The sequence below is a fragment of the Daphnia magna genome, linkage group LG1, assembly GCF_020631705.1.
Source record: "Daphnia magna isolate NIES linkage group LG1, ASM2063170v1.1, whole genome shotgun sequence".
Classification (NCBI taxonomy): Eukaryota; Metazoa; Arthropoda; class Branchiopoda; order Diplostraca; family Daphniidae; genus Daphnia; species Daphnia magna.
The window spans coordinates 6,022,191-6,043,717 of NC_059182.1; the positions used below are offsets into that span (position 1 = coordinate 6,022,191).

The 21,527-nt window shown below is 41.2% G+C and overlaps 1 protein-coding gene and 1 long non-coding RNA gene across 7 annotated transcripts; both read left to right on the forward strand.

Annotated features, from left to right (window-relative positions):
- Positions 1-249: 249 nt before the first annotated feature.
- Positions 250-5,290, forward strand: LOC116925202. Its single transcript, XR_006644414.1, has 4 exons — positions 250-309; positions 3,484-3,635; positions 4,024-4,211; positions 4,586-5,290. It is a non-coding gene; the product is annotated as an uncharacterized LOC116925202 (long non-coding RNA).
- A 356-nt stretch (positions 5,291-5,646) lies between these two features.
- On the forward strand, positions 5,647-21,023 carry LOC116925152. Of its 6 annotated transcripts, none has more exons than XM_045171011.1 (33): positions 5,649-6,270; positions 7,633-7,707; positions 7,786-7,893; positions 7,970-8,110; positions 8,262-8,444; positions 8,510-8,656; positions 9,010-9,324; positions 10,293-10,366; positions 10,446-10,554; positions 10,633-10,764; positions 10,834-10,907; positions 10,978-11,086; positions 11,155-11,286; positions 11,349-11,531; positions 11,599-11,730; positions 11,798-11,986; positions 12,067-12,207; positions 12,268-12,588; positions 12,659-12,844; positions 13,650-13,700; positions 14,421-14,804; positions 15,033-15,164; positions 15,239-15,421; positions 15,491-15,631; positions 15,718-16,047; positions 16,108-16,293; positions 16,359-16,487; positions 16,552-16,734; positions 17,156-17,296; positions 18,640-18,714; positions 18,802-18,909; positions 19,435-19,575; positions 19,649-21,023. In XM_045171011.1, the coding sequence occupies exons 1-33, from the start codon at positions 6,063-6,065 to the stop codon at positions 19,999-20,001; spliced, it is 5,496 nt and encodes a 1,831-aa protein (XP_045026946.1). In that variant the 5' UTR covers positions 5,649-6,062; the 3' UTR covers positions 20,002-21,023. The 6 variants fall into 6 exon arrangements, with proteins under 6 accessions (XP_032787675.2, XP_045026946.1, XP_032787702.1 ...); XM_032931793.2 differs by lacking the exon at positions 17,156-17,296 and adding an exon at positions 18,227-18,367 and having other exon boundaries at positions 5,650-6,270; XM_032931784.2 differs by lacking the exon at positions 17,156-17,296 and adding an exon at positions 18,227-18,367 and having other exon boundaries at positions 5,647-6,270; positions 15,718-16,293.
- The last annotated feature ends 504 nt before the right edge of the window (positions 21,024-21,527 follow it).

Genomic DNA, 21,527 nt, shown 5'->3' on the forward strand with positions numbered 1-21,527 from the left:
CACGTAATTTTTTTTTTTTGGGGGCCAGCTGGGGCCTCCTCTTTATTCCGTTGCACGCACACGGCTGCGCTACCTGCCGGGGGGATGATGAGAACACGGACGAACGAAGGATTATTTTTTTCCTTTTAGCTTACTCACGCGCGTATTCAAAGCGAATGAAAGAAAATGAGAAACAGAGAACGAATAGAAAGAAGAGAAGAAAAAAAGAAAACTAGAGGAAAGGGGAGGGGAGAATAGATGATGATGTGCCGAGGCGAGTCAGTCGACCGGTAGACCATGACAGGTGGGCAGTGTGGCTAGCGACGAACGGTAAGTACTCGATTCACCTGCAGTCGCTCGCCCTTAACTCGTTTCATCGGCCCCTGCAGCACGGAATACATACATTTTTTTTTTTCTTTTCAAAAATGCATGTATTCACGCGTAATCTCACGTCGGTTCTTTTAAAGCGAATTTGTGCCAAAATCCCAAATATCGCCTCGCTTGGAACTGCCTGATTTCATTTCATCATTATAGGACATTACTGCGTATTGACTTGTATTATTCACGTGACGATCATTCGATTTCACGAACAGGAAATCATCCAGTCACGAACCATTCGCCATTTCCAACAGGATTTCAACAAAACGAGTTGCAACGAAATTCGCTTAGCCGACGAACTATATTGGTCTTTAAAATTCCCCCAATGCGACATTTTGTTTCTAAATTCAAACAACCACAACTCGGCGTTGCCTTTACCATTGAAACGAGTGTACCATCTATACCTTATTTTCAATTTAATTCAATCAAAAACTCGACTAAAATGCAGATAGCCTTCATTTCCACTTTTGGTTCGTATACCTGCGTTACATCCCGCCGGTGAGCTGCGTTGAAACGTTCCGCTCGACTGCTGGACCGCGATGATAAAAATATACAAAAGCAAAAGAAAAAGAATTTACTAACAGACAACAAAAGAAGATGAAAAGAAATCTTGTTCTAAGAAGACAGACGACACGGTGCGGAATTGTTTGGCTGGAGAGTCAGCGCTCTCTTCCATTTTCCCACCGTCCCGGAATACACGACAAAACATCACTGAGCCCTTCTCTCCTTTACTCGTTTCAGACATTTTTTGTTTTCTACCCACGTCCGAGTGTATAGCGCACGCTTCGCATGACTAAATGAAAAAATCACCCATTATAAAATGACGTCGTTTTTATTTTAAATTTTCGCGCTTCATTCACCTATTACCCACCCAAGACGATTCAAAGTAGGTCTGATAGCGAATCACACTTTCCCACTGCGTCACGAACTTTTGTTGTTGTTGATCACATTACCACCATTTCGACATCTCGTTATTACGTTTGACTGTGCTGGAATCGGTACACGTAAGCCCGTTATACGTCCTCCCCCGTATTAGATGTTAAAGCACAATGACACGATGGCCGCCACCATCTGTTCCGTTTGTGGGTTTGGCGCTAGCCGTCGGTCGAGAGTGAACGTTTCCCACACATCGGCTAAAATAATAAGCGCAGCACTCAAAGCAGGGTTGGCTGATTTTTTTTTTTCAACCCCTCCTGCTGGCGCGTCCTCTTTTCTTTGTTGTTAAAACATAGAATAACAACGGCTGCAGAATTATTGATATTTCCTGTTAGCCAAAAATGAGGTCGACGTCTTTAACTGTTGCCTTCTGCTGGATGCCTTATTCTGACCTGATGTATATAGAGAGAGATGAATCAGAAGAAGGTTGCGGTAATCTATATGAAAGGCTTTTTTTAAATTTTATAATGCGTGTTGGATTAATTGTTTATTATTACGGAAAAGACTGGCTTTGAGAATTAATGGTGCAAGGACATTTCGTGTCAACAAATTAGAGATCTTATGGTTTGTGAAAGAGTGAGACTATAAAAAATGCCTGACACAGAAAACTGGCTTTAAATATATTATATTGTGTATTTAATAGGGTATTTGGCGTTTGCGGAAAAATTTGCAGACTCCAATCTGTTGGGTTGTTAAGCGTTCGGAGTTGTTAATTCTTTTTGTGGCTATAGTCAAAATGTTTGGTTCTAAAATCGTTAATCTATTTTCTGCACGTGACTTTCTTTTTGTACTGTTCTGCATTCGCCTGAAAAATTCTGTGCTAGTAACCGAGTAACAAAATTTGCACTCATATTCCATTAAGCCAAAACTGTAACACACGTGCACAGGTAATTGCGTATAGAACTTTAATTTGTGTATTCCATGAAGAACTGTTTTCAGTATGCACGTGAAACAATGGGATCAACGCTAGACAGCATGTAGCCTAACTCTAACTGCTTTAAACATTAAATTTAGACTCTACTGCTGAGGCTGCTACGGCAAACACGAGAAAGGACAGTCCAGGGATGATTGTGTAATGGTTGGAATGTCAAGAAAGCCTTGTTACCGCGACCATAGATCACAAGTTGCGTATTTTTACGACGCTGTTCTATTTATGAACTCGGGAATAGAAAGAAACTAAATGACATGTTCATTTTTGAAATTGTCGAAGATTTAGTGATGTTTCTTAGTGGGATTTCAACCACTTTGCTTATTTGGTTTCCTGAATAGAAGAGTTCAAAGAAGACGCAAATCCAGTTGGGCTTTTTAAAATGGACTAAACTCCATGGCACAATAGCACAGCCTAATAAACGAGAAATGAAACTTTTGTAAATGATTCCCTTTTCCATTACGCAACATTTCTCCGGAAACTTGAAATGGCTGAGGGAATGTTCCACTCGGTGAAACGTTCATTCAGTTCCTCGCTTCGTTGAGATATTTGTTGGTTGTGTGGGTTTGTTCACCTTGCTGTTTTTCAAGCCAAAGTAATAGCATGTGAACTTGACTAACGAGATCGATTACAAAGAGATTTCATGGGAACATCATCGCTTTATGTTCCTTTTGTCCAATTAACACATTATGGGGTTTTGTAAACGCGGGATCATTTCGTCTGAAGAAGACTGTGAATACGTCAAGCCGAACAGATGAAAACAAACCCACTCGTAGCTCTAATACTTTGAATGCAGAAAAAGATACACTGTATAAGACTACCATTCGTTTTACTCGGGTTCGAGTCTTTTGGACTCTTTACTTTTTTTTAACGTAAATGCTGAACCCAGCTAATGTGATCTCGAATGATTATTTTTTCCTTCATCCCATCGATATTTATTTTTTTTTAAATATACGTATATATATTTATTTCACAATTTCGAGAAGTTACCAATTTTCCAGATAATGACTACAACAGCACATCCAAACTGGGGGAAGGGGCATCAAAAATCCATGATGGCCGCTGCTCAGTGCTTACCCTGCCTTTCTTCTGTCCCATTTTTTTTTGTTTACTTTTTCTCATCGCTGCAATTTTTGTTCGCGGTAAATGTTATTGCAACGGCATAATTTTTTTCTTTTCTTTTGGTAAACGAGAGGGAAGGGGGTACAAAACAACCCTTTGCTAAAAGAAAAGTGGTACAATAGTTTTCCCGCCATTTGCAGGGGTCCAATGTCTCCAACTCTCTATAGCGACGAGTGTACCAACACACGTGCAGTTCGATTCCTGTCTCTCCAAACGACGCTTGCAGTCTAAAAGGAGTCCAGCATGACCAATATCAGCATCGACGGTTGTATTATTGGACTAAGTTTTCCCGGTATGTATGAGATCCAACAGATATTTGTCAATTAAAGAAATCAAGCTTTCAGTTTCGAACTGTAGCAAATTCGTTTCGTTTGTTCATGCCGAGGAAGACGATGGGCTGTTGGCACATACATTTTGTTACGGATAATCTACTCGTCTAGAAATAGTCCTTCTAGCCTATTACCAGCTGTGTGGAATATTTCCTGACCGTTTTTTGAAATTCAGCACAATCACGTCGTGCATTGTTTAGTGTATAAAAGATCTTCTGTTTCAGATACTGACTGTAGTTCCCATAGCCACAGCTTAGACAGTAAACCTCGAGTGTGAAATTGTTTATGATTAATCAATTGGCATGTAAATTTATTCCTAAAGATTTCCTTCTTTTTCTCTCACTTGTTTAGACCTATTATAATGGAGTTTAAGCATATGGTCATGTTGGCATTGGAGCAAACAAAATGGAGGCTGCTCGAGCACGTGAATGTCCAAGCTTTTTTCGTACCAGAATCAGCATCGTTCAGCTAGTCACATGCTGGCCATATTCAAGTGATGGCACTCCATGCGGATCGGTAGACTACGCGTCGGAATCAAGGTCAGTGTAGAAACCGTAGAGATCTAACTGTGTAACTTGCCATAACTTAGTTCGTAAGAGGGAGATTCAAAATTTAAGTAATAGAACGTTTACGGGGGGAAATGTGCGTTAAAGAGTCATGCGGGTCGCAGGTAACACACCAGGTGTAAAAATCGAGAGCGTTTACACTGGATGGCGGGCACAACGTAGGGCTATTAATTATTCGTATGCAACCCACGCACGGTAGAATTTGCCTACATCCATCGAGTGTAAATAAATAAAAAACCGACAACTATAAAGAGATTCTTCCGATACGTTTGGCTTTGCTGTTCTGAGAATCGTAAACGCCCGAATTCTCATAACGCAGTCGTTGTATAGGCTTTGTTGTTCTTCAGGTTAGAAATGGTCGTGCCTGCAGAAAGGTCCTGGAAGAGTACAGTAAACAAATCCCACCATCTTCTCAATTGCCTGCTACGCTTCGTAACGTTATTGTATTTTTCGTTATGCCAAATGTATGGAAGCAGAACAAACTGGAAACGGAATGAAGTCATCAACTAAAAAGACCATAACAATCATCAAACTAATTAGGCAAACAATGGGAGGTCCAAAACGCTAACGGATACTTGGAATAACAGTTGAAAGTTATTATGGGACGGTGACTGTCCCTGGTCAACATTTCTCATTTTGTCGTTACAGATGAGCAACAACACAAAGAAAGAAAAAAATTACCAAATCATTTCCAGGTTCTGCTCTCAGTTGCATTTTTAAAATCGTATTAGGGTCTATGATTGGCAGAATTAACAAATACGATGCTCGATTGGCTCCCACTGACGCGACTACGCCATTCCCTAAAAACAAAAACAAAAAACAAAAACATAAAGAGTGTTAACCTAAAAAGATCAATATGTTAACGGTTGTCTCAACCAGTCATTTGCCTCTCTGAGTAAACCAACCTACACTATAAATAGGACTTAACGTACACCCCTGTCTCGGTTCCTTTTTTCATTTTTTCCCGGATCTATTTTCTAACGCGTCTACTAAACTGTGTAGAAAAATAAAGCAGAACTACAAAACTGTTAGCCATGTTCCATGACAAACATTTTACTGCAGGCCAATTTTTTGTTACTAAAAAAGAGTTCTATGTAATTTCTAAAATTTTTATTCGCTTCTTGTTTTCCTTCTCTCTCTCCAGACGTGTTGATGCATTGGCGGAGTACAGAACCCGGAAGGTCGGCGGTCTGTCGCATCTTTGCGTCTCGGATCCTCCCGGTTTGTCGGGTGGCGTGTCGAGTGGGATAAATCTGTTTTGTGAGATATAGTGTTTTAGTTCCGCCTCCATCCCGGATGAATGTCCCGGCAGGCAGTCAGTAAGCATCCGATTTTGTTGTCTCGAGATGGCGCTAGCAACCCCCCATTGAAGGAATTTGTTTTTAGAAAAAGGCAGAATCCAGCATCCTCGTCGAACGCTTTTGTGGCCGCCTGCTCATCAGTCCAGTGAGTCTGGCGGCCGTGGTTAAACTCACCGACTCTTCTTCTGTACTGCTTTCCTCCCTTTCTTTTTTTTATATTTTTTAAACATTTCTCTCCAACTCCATCCGTCCACCAAGCCGCCATCAAAGACTACGCAATCTCCTTCTTCCCTGTTGACTTTGTTACTGGCCTATGACCAATAGCTCTAGTAGAACAGGAAGAAGAACACACAAAAAAAGGTGTGTTTGCCAAAATTAAAGAGTCAAAGTGTCGTGCGTCATCGATGTATAGATTCCGTTGATCGAGTAAAGAAGTTCTGGGAAGATATCGCATAGATTCATCATCGTAAAATAACATCTGTAGAAACTAAAAACTCGAAAAGTTAAAAAAAAGCGGAACGAAATGAAAGTGACGTGGTGTTGGTTAGTGTGTCTGTGCTTAGTGGCGGCTGGCCATCAAGTCTCTTCAGCCGCCGACAAAAAAAAGGCAGCCGTCAAATCCAGCTCGCCGGAAAACGAGCAGGAAAAAGTGGAGGCGGTCATCGAGGATGTCAACGCCAAACAGTTGGAAAGGCTTCTCGACGAGAAAGACTACGTGGCCGTCTATTGGTGTAAGAATTTGTTTCATTTTCTTCCGCAAGTCGGCTGCATTGTGTTCCAGATTTTTTTGCCATTTATCCTACATGCCAGATTCACATTATATTAGGGCATGAAAGCATCTCCATAATCACGTCTGCATCCTCCCTCCTTGTGATTTTTTTCCCCTCTTCTTGCGATGAAGAGGATATTCCGGATGTATTTTTAGTTCGTGCGCGGCTCCGTACACTGTGGCGGGACTCTATTCTTACTCTCCCGTTTTCTCTCTTTCTCTCTATCCTTTCTGCCCACCCCTGATAAAGTTCTGTTGCCTACTTTGCCTTCTGACGTACGATGGCGTTTGACCGTTTGCTATAGTCTATGCTACTTCCCTTATAGCCAAGCTCGTGGTACAGTTTCCAGCAGACTTTATCCGCCGCTCAAGAGCATTGGCGGCTTTGCGCCCACTCGAAATTTTAACAACCCCAAAATGGTCCGGCTCTTTGTCTTCACACGTGTTCCATGCGTGAAACAAACATAGCCACACTTTGTAAAAGTAGGCAGACGTTTGGTATGGAACACGAAAGCAATTGGACTAACAAGTCGAGCGGCTGTACTGCATTTTCTTGTCCACCTGATTAAAACTTAAGGTAGCCGGATGAAAGGAAGTCGGAACAAACACCTTGTTTTTGTTTTTCTCGTATCCACATGCCCCGGATTCGATGTTTATAAGTGTTCCTGGTGATAAACAGATAAACACGGATGTAAACAAATGGCTAAAAGTAACACAAGTCAATCGTTTGCGGTTAAAAAGAGATCGTCCCCATCCATCATCGCTGTTCATCCGCTAAATAGAACAAGTGGCCCCCCAAGGAGTTTTTTTTTTTTTTACTCCTACGAAGAGTCCGTGAGGTCACGTAAAAAAAACCAAAAAAACCTAACGGCCTCTTACGTCACTGATAATCCCACACACGATGCTTTGCCGTGCAGGGAAATTGCTGAGTTCGAGGTAGACGCCGAAAAAAAAAAAAACCTTAACAGGAGGTATGAAAACAAAACAAAACTCTACCGAAACAGAGCCGGGCACAGCGCACAGGGACTTTAAAAATATCGCTTCTATTCTCGGAGAACCGATTCCCACCACCCATTTGCCAACTCACCTCTCTCCCCGCATCCCCCTCCATCGCTGTTTCGGCGAATTGTAATCCACTTCGTGCATTTTGCCGTGTTTTTGCATACGAACATGGTCATGATGCCGAGAATTTAAAACAAAAAAACGTGTCTGTTTCCTTTAATCCACATTTGAGAGTAATTTTCCGAATGACCTTTTATATTCAATATCTTAAAAATCAAATGAATGCTGCCTGTAAAAATTGTTTTGTTTTGTTTGTGAATAGATGGACGGAACTGCCGGCAGTGCGACAAGGTCTTACACGAACTGGAAAACATTGACGATGAAACAGATCATTTTGGTAAGTTTTGAAATCACTTCAACGAGCAAAATATTAACTTAAAAACAAAATATCGTCCACACACACACACACACGCAGGAGTCCATTTTGTGAAAATCAACGACAAGAAACTCTCCAAGCAATACAATGTGAAAACCTATCCGGCCTTGACGTATTTCCGCAACAAGGAACCCATCGCCTACGAAGGTATGTCTCACACTGTGCCCTATCAGCTTTTATGCATCATTGTACTACATCAATCAACAATTTTCTTTCTCATTAGGCGACCTCCTGGATGAGGAGCAAGTTTTGGAATTCTTGACCAGTCTGGAGGCCATGGATCTGCCTGATCAGATCGAAGAAGTCAACGCCAAAATCCTGGAAAAGATCGTCCACGATACTGGCTACATCGCCGTCCTATTCTGTAAATAACCTATACACATACATAGTTACGTAGCAAAGTGAAACTGCGGGCCAAATAACTAAACGCACATTTTTTTTTTGTTCTTCTGCTTGTTGTTGTTTTTATTTGTAATAATGTCTTTTCCCGTTTTGTTGCTTTCAATCATTGCCAGATCGGCCACAATGCAAAAAGAGCGAAAAAGTTCTGCGCGAGTTGGAGAACATCGACGATGAAGCCGATCAGCTGGGCATCGCTTTCGTCAAAATCGCTGACGAAGAACTCGCTGAAGAATACAGCCTCGCGTCTCTACCTACTTTGGTATACTATCGCAACAGCATACCTGTCATCTACGAAGGTAAGTCCTAATGATCATTTTAACCATTTGAAACGACATGTTTTGTAAATTGATGTGCATTGTAGGGGATTTGATGCGAGAAGAAGACGTCCTCGAATGGCTCGTTCAAAATAAAAATACTGCTAGCGAGGAGGAAGACATGATCGAAGACGTGACAGCCAAAACATTGGAAACTCTAACCAGCACAGCTCAACACCTGGCTGTCCTTTTCTGTGAGTTTTCTATTTTAATATTCAAGCGTTTTTGTTCTTAAGACACGCACACGATCCATATAGTTTTACGCACTGCCAAGATTCTGTGTTTATATATCACGCGACTCTATCCGTGACACGTATCGTAATATACGCGGATGGCGTTGGTTTGGTCAGTCAACTGCTCCGACGTGAGTCAGCCTTGTTTTGACAGTTGCGCTGCGTTCCATCAACAGTCTCCTCCCATTTTTGCTTGCTATTTTGCTAGCGCTATCGATCAATTAACTTTGACGACACGTGAATTTACTGTCATTTATCGTGTTTGTGATTTCATTATCTGATTTGGCTGGTGCACGCAATTGAATATTTATTAGACGATCACGACGATGAAGAATCACAGCGGATCTTGACTGAACTGGAGAACATCGACGACGAATGCGACCAGAAAGGAATCTCTTTCGTCAAGATCGATGACGACCATGTGGCTAAAGAATACGGTGTTGATCATCTTCCGACGCTTGTCTACTTTGAAAACAAAATCCCGAGCCTTTACGACGGCGATTTGGCCAATGAGGAACAAGTGCTGGCTTGGCTCATCGAACAGCTGGCCTCCGACACCATTGAAGACATCACCGACGAGATGCTGGACAAGCTCATCAAGAAATCTGCACATCTGGCCGTCCTTTTCTGTAAGTCAATAAACCAAAACATTTATAGAAACCGTAGACCTACTGCGACGGGCTTGTTTAATCCCCAATCACGAAAACATCAACACCAGAAGAATCAGAGGAAAAACATAAATAAGAGAAGCAACGTCTTATCGATTAGGCTTTTTGCCGACGCGGCCACATAGTTGTGCAAGGCACTGTCCAACAGTAATTTTAAATCCAAAAGACTTTTTAAGAATGACTCGTCGTCTAGCTGGACGTCAGAGACGTCGGACCGAAATAGCTCCATCTTTTTTTCCTTCACCCGTTGCAATTCCATGAGAGTTTGCTCTTCTAGAAAATGCTTTCGCTATAGCCTTCTTCACCTATCCGGCTTGAACTTGTTTTCATCCGTGAATTTTTACGGGCTGATTACGAACCGTAGATAAAAGAAGAAATTGGAGCAGCGCTTCTTTTGCCTTTGTACTTGTAGACAAGAATTGATACTGGTCAAAAGAAGAATGCCCCGACATTCTCTTCCTTTGAGTTATCTTTCGAAAATCAACCTAGCCGGCCTGCGAATACCTTTCGCCATGAGGGGCCGGCCCTATAGGGCCATATGCCGCCATCCCTTTTCTATATGTATTAATAGATACCGGCATGCGAGAGGCGTCGTGAAAGAAAGATGTGTTAAAGTCGTTTGTCCAGCTTCAACTAGAACCGGAATGTTTACCGCGTTTTTCAAATCCCATTCAGTTCGACGTGTTAGTCTACCTTTTTTTTGTTGTGTCCTCTGTATATTGGTTAGGGCAATTGGTGATGACTCGGTAAGAGAATTTGGAATGATTTACAATGGGATTGTCGTGACCGGAATAAAAAGCAAATTTCGACACCAGTCTGGAACAATTGAAAGAGCCGCGACTGTTATCATATAGATACAACTGGAATTGTTGCTACCCTGTGTTGTAATCTGATTTCATTTATTTTTTTTTTCCTTCATTCTTTGGCAGACGATAAGGAAGACAGCAAGTCGGCTGCAGTCGTCACCGAACTGGAGAACATCGATGACGAATGCGACCAAAAGGTGAATAGAACTGAATTTCGCTATGCTATCTGATATTGTGCAAACTACGTTCCATCGTTTCATTCTTTCGCGGTGACAGGGAATCTCTTTCGTCAAGATCAGTAACCCAGAAGAAGCAAAAGAATACGGCATCGATGATGTACCTAGCCTTATTTATTTTGAGAATGGCATCCCTTCAATTTACGAAGGTTGTTTCCTTACATTTCTACAAATTTGTCTATGGGGTTATCGATGTTTCAATAAACATATTTGTTTTTGAATGATAGGTGATTTGAAGAATGAAGAGAAAGTTTTAGATTGGCTGATTCATCAGGTGGAGAGTGACGAGATCGAGGACGTCACCGACGAGATGCTTGACATGCTAATCAAGCGATCCAAGCATTTAGCCGTTCTCTTTTGTAATACCCATTGTCGCAATGTTTCTTTTCGCTAATGCTAAAATTTTTAAATTCGATTGAATCGCGTAGACGATAAAGACGCAAAAGCCAGCGTAGATACTCTTGCTGAGTTGGAAAACATTGATGACGAATGTGACCAAAAGGTATGGATAAAAACATTTAAAAATTCATTTTACCAGCTACTAACTGTTATGGTCTCTCAACTGAAAACAGGGTATTGTTTTCGTCAAGATCGACAACGAGGATGAAGCCAAAGAGTATGGCATTGACCATCTGCCTAGCTTGGTTTACTTCGAGAACACCATCCCTAGTCTCTTTGTCGGTTGGTTGATTTAATTTCCAAGGTGGATTATTATCTGGATTTAAAAATTTGATCATTTACTGTTACAGGTGACCTGAAGAATGAGGAGAGCGTATTAGCTTGGTTGACGCACCAAGTGGAGAGCGACGAAATTGAAGACGTCACCGACGAGATGCTGGACATGCTCATCGAAAAGTCGCCGAGTTTGGCCGCTTTCTTTTGTAACATTTTTCTTTTTAAAATTTGGAATTGAGTAAAAGTCATTGATTTTGATACCGGATAGACGACAAAAACAAGCCCGCGCACTTAGCTGTGCTCAAGGAGCTGGAGAACATCGACGACGAGTGTGATAGCAACGATATTGCTTTCGTGAAAATCAGCAACCTCGACGAGGCCAAAGAATATGGTCTTGATGAACTACCAGCACTCGTCTATTTTGAAAACAGGATTCCCAGTGTTTATGAAGGTGCATTGCTTTCATTGGGCTTTAAACACGACGTTTACGATCGTTTAATTGTTCTTCATCATTCCAGGTAACCTGAGCGAGGAGGAACAGGTACTCAGTTGGCTCGTTGAACAGAAAAATAGCGACACTATCGAAGAGTTGACTGATGAGCTGCTGGAGAACATAATCAAGACCAACGAATACGTCGTCGTTTATTTCAGTTAGCTCCACCTCGACACATTGCACCAAACAATTACATTATCAACTTCATTGGATATAAATTACAGGTGGGCCGTGTGAGGAAGGCCAGAAGTGCGATTCAATCCTCGACCAATTGGAGGAGATTGACGACGAAGCTGATGAACACGGTATCCACCTCGTCACCACTGAGGAAGTTGAATTCGCCAAGCGATATGGAATCAAAACTTTCCCAACGTTAGCTTTCTTCCGCAATCAAGATCCTCTGATCTACAAAGGTAAACGAAAAATTCATTATGCAGACATTTTGTTTTAGTTTTTCTACAGATTTTTTTTTTTCCAACTCGTCCTCGAACAGGTGACATCAGTGACGAGAAGAAAGTATTGGCTTGGTTCACCGATCAAGGCAACCTCGAATTGGCTGACCAAATTGAAGAGGTCAATGAGAAGATGCTCAAAAAGCTAATCGGTTCATCAGCTCATGTCGTTGCGTTTTTCTGTAATCCAATTTCATTAAAACATATACGAATCATTGATGACTGTAATGTTCTTTTATTAGACGAAGAGAAAAACAAGGAAGCAGTAGCCATTCTGAAGGAACTGGAGAACATCGACGACGAATGCGACGCCCTCAACGTGGATTTTGTTAAAATATCCGATCCTGGAGTGGCGCCAGCATTCAAACTGGCCACTTTACCTGCTCTGGTCTACTTCCGACGCTCGACGCCTATTCGATTCAGCGGGGATTTAATGGACGAGGAAGGCGTCCTGAAATGGGTGACTACCACCAAAGAACAGGATGTGGACGTTATTGAAGAAGTTGATGTTGCGACTCTGGAGAAAATGCTCGACGATCACGTCAACGTCGTCGTATACTTTTGTAAATTGACTATCAATTTTATAGTTTGATTTGTTTTTCCAAGAATAATTTCTTTGAACAATCCGATTAGATGCTAAGGGCTGTGGTAAACCATGTGAAGTGGCACTCAACCGTCTTGAGAACATTGACGACGACGCTGAACGTCATGGAATTCAATTTGTCAAATCCACTTCGGTCAAGACGGCCAGCCGGCTCGGCATCGACCCACTCCCCGCCTTGGTCTACTTCGAGGACGGCCAACCGATCAGATACAACGGTAAAAGAGCTGGCACGGCACATGGTGTGCAGACCAAAGTTGTCACTCACCTCCCTAATGTGGCCATGATCTAGAATGAATTTTCAGCTGCACTTTTACGTTATTATCGTTATTAAAAACCCCCCGAAGAATTCAATTCCACTTAGATTTACCGGCACCCCCTTCAACCTCTTTCTTTTCCGTCCTTCGAACCTAAGTTCGATTTCATGTTTTTTTTTTTCTTCATTTTTTTTCATAATTATTCAAATGAACAAAAAACACTCCCCATTGCATTAAAACGCGCTAAAACAACAACAACAAAACATAGACGGTTCTACGATTTAGAATTGGACGACTGTCAAGTTGAAAACGAAAATAACGTTATCACTGCAGCTTTCTGCGAATGAAAGGTGATGAAAACGTAAGCGGTCACATGACAGGAGACCCGCCCCCAGACGAATACGGAAACAAATTTGACCTTAATTAACTATTCTACCGATTGCCTAATGTCTGTTGCCGTTGTCGGTGTTGAAGGTTGGTGTTGGGAGGGCGAACCAGTACCTAGGGCCATCGGCTGAAACCATAACTTACACAGTTATGTTCTATTTACTTGTGACGACTTTTCTAGCGCTTGCAAAATGTCAACAATCAGCTTCCTCTCTTTTGGCTTATTTTTTTTGTTTTTGACACTGTTCACCTTCAATTACAAAATAGCGAGTGTAATTTGCTCGAAGCTTTGTCACGGAGAAGCAGTTCAACATCCCTTTTTATGTTAATGTTTGCACACAAAAAAAACAAGAAAAAACCAATTAATTCCACCCAACAGGTGATCCGAGTGAGGAGGCCGACGCTTTGGATTGGCTGATTTCCCGTCAAAGTAAGTTGTCTAATCAATTCAACTTATCTTCTGTACCTGAAAAAAAATAATTAAAAAACAAAGTAGAGAAGGAAATCATGAAATCAGTCGATCTTTGTGAAGTCCTCTTCATCTCTCTTCGCGTCTCCCCGTTTTGTCATCACCTGTATTTTATTATTATTATTTTTTTAAAAATAACTTTTGGCTTTTTATCTCCCTTTTATGCGACTCGTGTAGTATACGCTGCATCCGCTAAGGTTTGCAATTCGCTTGCTCTCTTGTTTGTCCTGAATTTTTGGATGTCATTTGATTTCATCTAACGCGATTTTCACTGGATCTTAACAACAACTCGGCAACATCAACAACTTTTTTTTTTCCTATGGCAAATGGAGCCTGGAAGGCTTATCCCGCGGCCTATTCAACTTCTTCTTCGTGACTCTTTTTAACTTCATTCACGGCATCTCCACTAACAAAATGTGCATAATTCGTTTAACTACTACACAGCGCACCTGTGTTTTTTTTTCTGACTTCGACGCATCCTTGGGTTCAAAAAAATTAAAACGGACGGAGACAGCGAGAGAGAGATGTATGCATCCGAAAGGATAAGTCAAAAGACGATTTACATTCAAGAAAAAAAAAAACAATTTCAAATGTCAAGAGAAGCGAGAAAATTCAAAAACTGGAACAATTTTGCATTGGTTTGGTACCGTCCAATCTGCGTGTGTGTGTCTGTGTCCATAGGCCGCAAGCAATCCGGCGGAAGGAGGTGTCAAACAGTTGGAATGGAGGATCAACAACAGCCCGGCAAACTACGCAAATACGAATGCTGTCCAGTTTCATCCAAATCGAAGAAGAAATCACAAAAACTGGTCAAAGGGGTGGCATTCATCGGCGATGAAGATGATTCCGACAACAATGGAGATGACTACGTGCGAGATGATGATTTCCTCGATGACGACCATAACGACGACAATAACGACGATGACGACACTGACGACAAACCGCACCATAACCCGTCCATCCCCGATCCCGACCAGCACGACCACACTAGTTCACGATCCTCGTCGCCACAGCACGCTCAATCATACGATTACATTTCTGATGATGAGTTTGTCCATGATGCAGGTATACACAAAAGTACAAATGCATCACACCCTGTATCCACGACACCAATTATTCCTTCTTCTAATGTATTTTCTTCTTATTGACTATTATTTGATTTATTATGGCTAATGTACAGTATACTGCAATTGAACTAGACGTAAACTGCACTTTTCACGTTACTTGTGTGGCTATTTTTACGTGACATTGCGTAATTTTGCGTAATTTGTAATTTTGCGTTTTCTTTAACAGAGGACACTTTTGAAGAGGACAACGTGCTCGATTGGATCCTAGAAATGCATCACGGCAACACGATGAAGAACGTTTCTCGCCAGTCTCTCATGAGCATGGTTGAAAATTATGACTATCTGGCAGTCGTTTTCTGTAAGGAAAATGTTACGTAATTCCCCCCCACCCCCTACATTATGTAACGTTTGCCATGTTTCTTTGTACCTTAGATACCGTCGGCGAAGAGGAGAGTGAAAGAGTATTGCGTCGTTTAGAACTCATTGATATGGAAGTACAAGAGTATGGCACTCTGCTCGTCAAATGTGACGATTATCTCATGTCGAAGAAATACGGCCATCGTTCCACTCCGGCCCTCGTCTTCTTCCGACACGGAAAGATTCTCCATTTCGAAGGTGGGGCCCGTTCTTTTTATCCGCATTCACACTGTTTTATGAACTGCTGTTGATTTGGGTAATTTTCAGGAGATTTAATGGACGAAGAAGAAGTTTTGGATTGGCTGACTGATCCGGAGAACATGGAATCAATGGATCGCATTGAAAGGGTGAATCGGAAAATGTTTCAACGGATTCTCCAGCGATCGGATTTTTTGGCAGCTTTCTTTTGTAATTACATCTGATCAATCTTGAATAATTTGTTTAGCGTTTTGTAACGATTGATTTATCCCGTGCACATATTTTTGCGACGACAGACAGTGACGTGGATTGCAAGCAATGCGACAAAGTGCTGGAAGAGCTGGAACATATCGATGACGAAGCCGATTCGGCTGGTATCGACTTCGTGAAAATTGACGACAAAGATTTCGCTCGTGAAATGGGTGTCTTTGCCTTGCCGGCTGTTGTCTTCTTCAGACACAGTAACCTGGATCCTGTTATCTACGCTGGCGACCTCAAGAACGAAGAACGACTTTTAGAGTGGCTTCTAATCCAGAAAGATCCAACGAGTGACATGATTGAAGAATACGAAGACGAACAACTTGTTGAATGCATCCGCAAAATGGAATTTGTCGCCGTTTACTTTTGTAAATTAGAATTTCAAATTTCTCAGAGCACTGTGTGTAAATTACGAAATTTATTGGCAGATAACAAGCAAGAGTGCGAACACTGCCTTAGCATCTTGGATGAATTGGAGAACATCGATGACGATACAGACCGCCATGGCATCAGCTTCATTAAAACTCAAGATCTGAACATCGCTACCAATTTTGGAGTTCATGAATTTCCAGCATTGATATACTTTGAAAATCAAGTACCCAGCATTTACGAAGGTAATTTCTAAAGCAATAGAGGATCTTAAAAAGGAAAGCTTTTCATTTATATTCTATTGTAACAGGAGAGTTGACTTCGGAAGATGTGCTGCAATGGCTCATCCAGCAGAAGACAGAAGACCGTATCGAAACTGTGACCAGAAGCATGCTGGAAAGTTTGCTCATTAATGTCCAGTACCTGGCCGTGTACTTTTGTAAGTTTAACACGCTGCACAGTGACTGATTCGCATACATTCGTCACTAAATATGTTTAATTAGACAAGCCCAATTGCAAGGCCTGCGACCAAGTCCTGATTGAACTGGAAAACATTGACGACGAATGCGATCTGTTTGGCATTCAAATGGTGAAAATTCAGGATCCTCAATTAGCAAAGCGCTACGGTATCAAGACCTTCCCAGCTCTAGTTTACTTCCGCAACGGCAATCCACTGCTCTACGACGGTATCTATGGCACTCTTTTATTTTTTCGTTTCTAACATGGTAACAAATTAGCATAAGGAAAGGAGATATTTTGTCGTATTAAAAAAAAAAATGAAAATGAAGAGAAAGAAGCCATCGACTAGCTTTAGAAAGGTGCATGATTCCAGTAGGTTTGAATTAGCCATTTATCAGCCGGAATTGAAAATTGTCTTGCTGAATGTCAATACCACTTATATCCTCCGGAAGGTCTTCAGAGATGGTAAAAACAAACAGGAAAGTGGGCGAAATCGTTTTAAAAAAATGATATGACGGTGCACCTATTAAATAACTTACCTCATTCTGAATGGCTATCGGATCCTACCTACTCACCGGATTATACCTCCCCATGTTTCTACCATGTCCTTGCATCACCGTGAACCCCTTGACGTCGTTCTGCGTGTAGGCGATTTGCGGCGCGGTAAATTGCTCTATGAGTGGCTGGCCGACGAGGATAATCGGGAGCTCGTCGACGCTATTGAACGAGTTAACGGCCACATGCTCGACCAGTTGATTGGCGGCTCCGACTCCCTGGCCGTCCTTTTTTGTAAGTACCACGGTTTTCTTCATTTAATTTTTCACGCTCGTAACCACTTTGACAGCTGTTGAATCCTGATAAGCTATGGCAATATGGTGCACTGAACCATCACATTAATGACGCTATAGAATGTGGATTATTACTGGCCTAAGTCGTTGTTCAATAATAGTAAAAACACGCCCAATGTTTTCAACTTAACGATGTCGTTTATAAGAATTCATTTAATCGATAGACAACTAGTGAATTGTGGAGGCCACGTAGGCGATAGATTAATTTTAATTAATCAAGAAAACATAAGACGATCAAAGACAATCTAATCTGTACAGCGCTTAATCGGATAAGGTAAGATGAATGGATTTTCAACGTAGCTGTTTTTTTTTGTTGTCATGAACTGTCCGTCATGGTTGGTCCGTTGTTTTACTTTGTAGTGACACTTGTTGCATTAATATCAAGATAAACAACCCAGCTATGTCTGGCTTAATGTCTTTTATCATTATGATGAGTATTTTGACTAACACTCTGAATAATCACATCAGGTCTTTGGCTTCTTTCTAATCAAGAACTCTCTCCTTTTTTTCAGTGTTTATCTCCTTTAATGTGTTTTCCTTTTTTGTTGCGAAAACTTGCGCACGCACTGGAAACGGTTTCTTTTTCTTCAAGAATTCTTTTTAAAAAAAACACACATTTTATCGTTTAAAAACAAAAAAAATGTCCTTCAGTTTGAATTGTTTATAACCAATTAAAATTATTGTCACTGCTCGTTTTTTTTTACAACGGTAAACAAAACAAAAAAAAAACCTAAAATGAAATGCAGTCGACGTTTACAATTTTTCGGGCTGCAGCCAATTTCTATGGCCCGTCCGGAATGTGTGACATGGCTGTTTTTACGTAAAATATGCAAGCAAACAAACAAAAAATCGGACTTATGTATATACATAGGAGACTTAAAGAACGAAGACTCGGTGTTGGAGTGGCTGTCGGATGATGAAAATCGAGAACTGGCCGACGAAATCGAGGCCGTCAACAGCCGCATGCTGGAACGGCTACTCGATGAATCGCCTTTTCTAGCCGTCTTCTTTTGTAAGTATTGTGTGCGTAACAACTCCCGCCACCAACACATTGTTAATCTCACTCGGTCGCTGCCGGCCATCCATTGTCCCCTTCCTGTTCCAGAGCCTTAAATTCATGCGTGCCTAGATTGTAGTGTTTAGCCGCTAGAAGTTCCGCGTATAGGAAGGCCATTACCCTGTTGTTAGACTTGTTCGCCCTAAATAGCAAAGTTTTCTTTTTTATTGATTTTTGTTGTTTTTTTTTTTTGCAATAACAACATTTTGTTTAACAATTTGTTATAGACGACAATGACTGCCCCGACTGCAATACCGTTCTGACCGAACTGGAGAACATTGACGACGAAGCGGATAAATTTGGTGAGTGATGCAGGCTACTTATTTCATGGCAAAACAAACGCACAATTTGATATTTTCTTACAGACATTAATTGTACGATGTATCTAGGTATCGACTTTGTCAAGATCAATGATGAAGAAACGGCCAAGAAGTTCGGAATCATTCATACACCAGCCTTGATTTACTTCCGAAAACGGACACCTATGATCTATGACGGTAGATCATCATCATCATTTTTTTCCCCTTATTTTAGATCGATTTCAGCTTTTACTTTCTTTATTCGGCACGGCTGAGCCAGTGGCTTACTCATCGTTTATTTTCGCAACAATTCGTGCATCAGTTTTGCCTCTAAAATAACAAACGAGATTTGGGTGGGTCCACTGCTTTTGCTTCCTTTCGTGGTTTCCGATAAGGAATTCACGAGGTCGGTCTATTTTCTTATCGTTTGCGCACGATTTCGTGCCAGTTCTTTGTCTGGCTCAACGTTTTGCGCCATTGACTGACGATACCAACTGAATTATTTCAAATGCGGATTATGGCTCAATGTCGAATGAATTTTATCTTCTTCTCTATCAGAACATCGTGGCTCGTATTGAGGAAGAACGAAAGAAGCGTGTTGCATTATGTATGACTAACCAATCTTGATAATAAGTTAGCTGAATGGAATAAGTAAAATGGGCTTTGCGATGACGATCCGCCGCACTTAATTATCAAATAATCCCTTTCCCTCACTTCCTCAAGGTGATTTGTTGGACGAGCAGCGTGTCCTTAGTTGGCTAACTTCTCAGGATGTCTTCGAAATCAAGGACGAGATTGAAGAGGTCAACCGTAAGATGCTGGATAAATTACTCGATGAAAACGAGTTCGTGTCCGTCTATTTTTGTACGCCCTTTTTCTTGAAACGTTGACATGTTTGAACGAGCAATCAATCATCAATTTATTCTTTGGAATACAGATGAAAATAATTGCCCCAAGTGTCAAGAGGTGCTGCAAGAACTGGAGAACATTGACGCTGAAACGGACAATTTAGACATCACTTTCGTTAAGATACGCGATACGCGCTACGCTCGCAAGTACGGCGTCACCAAGTTCCCGGCTATGGTCTACTTCCGGCGTCGTTTCCCATCCATCTATCGAGGCGATTTAATGGCGGAACAGGAAGTGCTCGAGTGGCTTCAGAAGAACCGCTTCAAGCAACCGGAGCTCAATCTATTTATGTACGCCCTTGGAGGCATTACATCGGGATTCGTCTTTTACACCATTTTCCTGCTTTTCTGCTTCAAAGGACCCCATCAAAAGACTGCCTAATAATATCCCCTTTAAACCCCCCCTGCCATTCGTTATATTGTCGACCTTCTAAACAGGAACAAAGTTCAGAATTTTATTTACCCAAAGAGGCAAAAGAATCAGAGTGAAAAAGAACATTTGTGCATCGTCTCTTCTCGTGCCTTTTTCCTCCCCCTAAATAAAAACAAAACAAAACTTGAGGTTAGCCAATCTGTGTGGCTGGCTTAATCTATTGTGAAAACACCTGACGTTTGCTGATATAAAGAAAGGGGAAAAAAAAACATACTCCTGTCTTTTTGTGTTTGGGTTGAATAACGACAAGAAATCGTTCGCGTAAACGCGTGTAACGTTGACTTCATTTTTGCGGTTTTTCTTACCACATTTTTTTCGTTTGTTTGTTTATCAATAATCAACTGTGTGTTACAGCCTTGTGAAGGCGGATCAAGGTGAAATGGGGGAATAACAAACACGACAGCGCGTGTGTGACTAATAATATTTATGGGGTAATTGTTCTCCATCTTTCTTTGAACATGAACATCATGCTTCCTCTTTCAAAAAAAGATCTATTCATTGAAAATGGAGCTGAAAAAATATCGAAGGGATTTGACAATACAATGATGAAGTGCTGTACAGTCGAATTTTTACCACAGTGCCAATAACAGAATGACTTTGTTTGCTTCCTCTTCTAATTTGGAAAGAAAAATGCAATTTACAAACCTATGTGTGGCCTCTGTACTTTTCTATCGCCATTGCGTGTCTCTTCGTTTTTTTTTCTCTCTAGCGTCGCACCACTAATATCGAATGAATTGGCCGTGAGTGATTCTTTGAAATTTCTTCTTTCCGCTGTCGCATTTTTCTTGTGTTCATGGGGTAACATAGTTTTGTTTTTTTCCGAACTCATTTTTCCTATTTTGGTTTCGACAGCCTTCTCTTCTACTTGTATTACTCTTTAGTTTTTACCCCAAATTCATTGCCAGTAAGCTGTGCATTTTTTTTTGCCGTGATTCAGGTGAGATCAATTACACACGAAATGTCACACGTCCGTTCGACCCAGTTTTTGTGTATTTCACTTGGCTTGACGTCAGCCACATGCCAGTAGCAACACCAGTTTTGATGTCACTGCAAATTGGGTTTAATAGTGAAAGTTTCATGGCCCGTGTATTAGATTTTTCTTGAAAACCAGTGCTTGTGTTAAAAGAAAAACTTTTGGGTCAAAGGCATCGTAGTTTCCGGTTATTTCCGGATTTCAGAGGTTAACACGCTTTGTTTTTAAAACATGTAAAAGACATTTTCATTGGGAACCATTGAATAAGCAGGTTAGTGAGAAAAACAGCCTTCGGTTGCCCTCCTGATTGAAAACCTTCAACTCTCCTAGTTACAGTTGCTTATGTAATGCATATCGTTTAAAAGCCGCGTTTATATCGCGAACGATGACTTGCGTGATCGCGACGAAAAGTGAAAGTTAATTTCCGATCGACCTTGTATGTACAAGACGGCGCAAAAAAAAAAAGACTGAGAAATTTTCAAATCTTGGGTCATAAAACTGG

Bases quoted from the DNA above. Each gene is read 5' to 3' on its own strand.
- LOC116925152 (XM_032931784.2), top strand. From the start codon at position 6,063: ATGAAAGTGACGTGGTGTTGGTTAGTGTGTCTGTGCTTAGTGGCGGCT. The intron at 11,287-11,348 runs GTAACATTTTTC...GATACCGGATAG, and splicing joins GAGTTTGGCCGCTTTCTTTT to ACGACAAAAACAAGCCCGCG. The intron at 18,910-19,434 runs GTAGATCATCAT...CACTTCCTCAAG, and splicing joins GACACCTATGATCTATGACG to GTGATTTGTTGGACGAGCAG.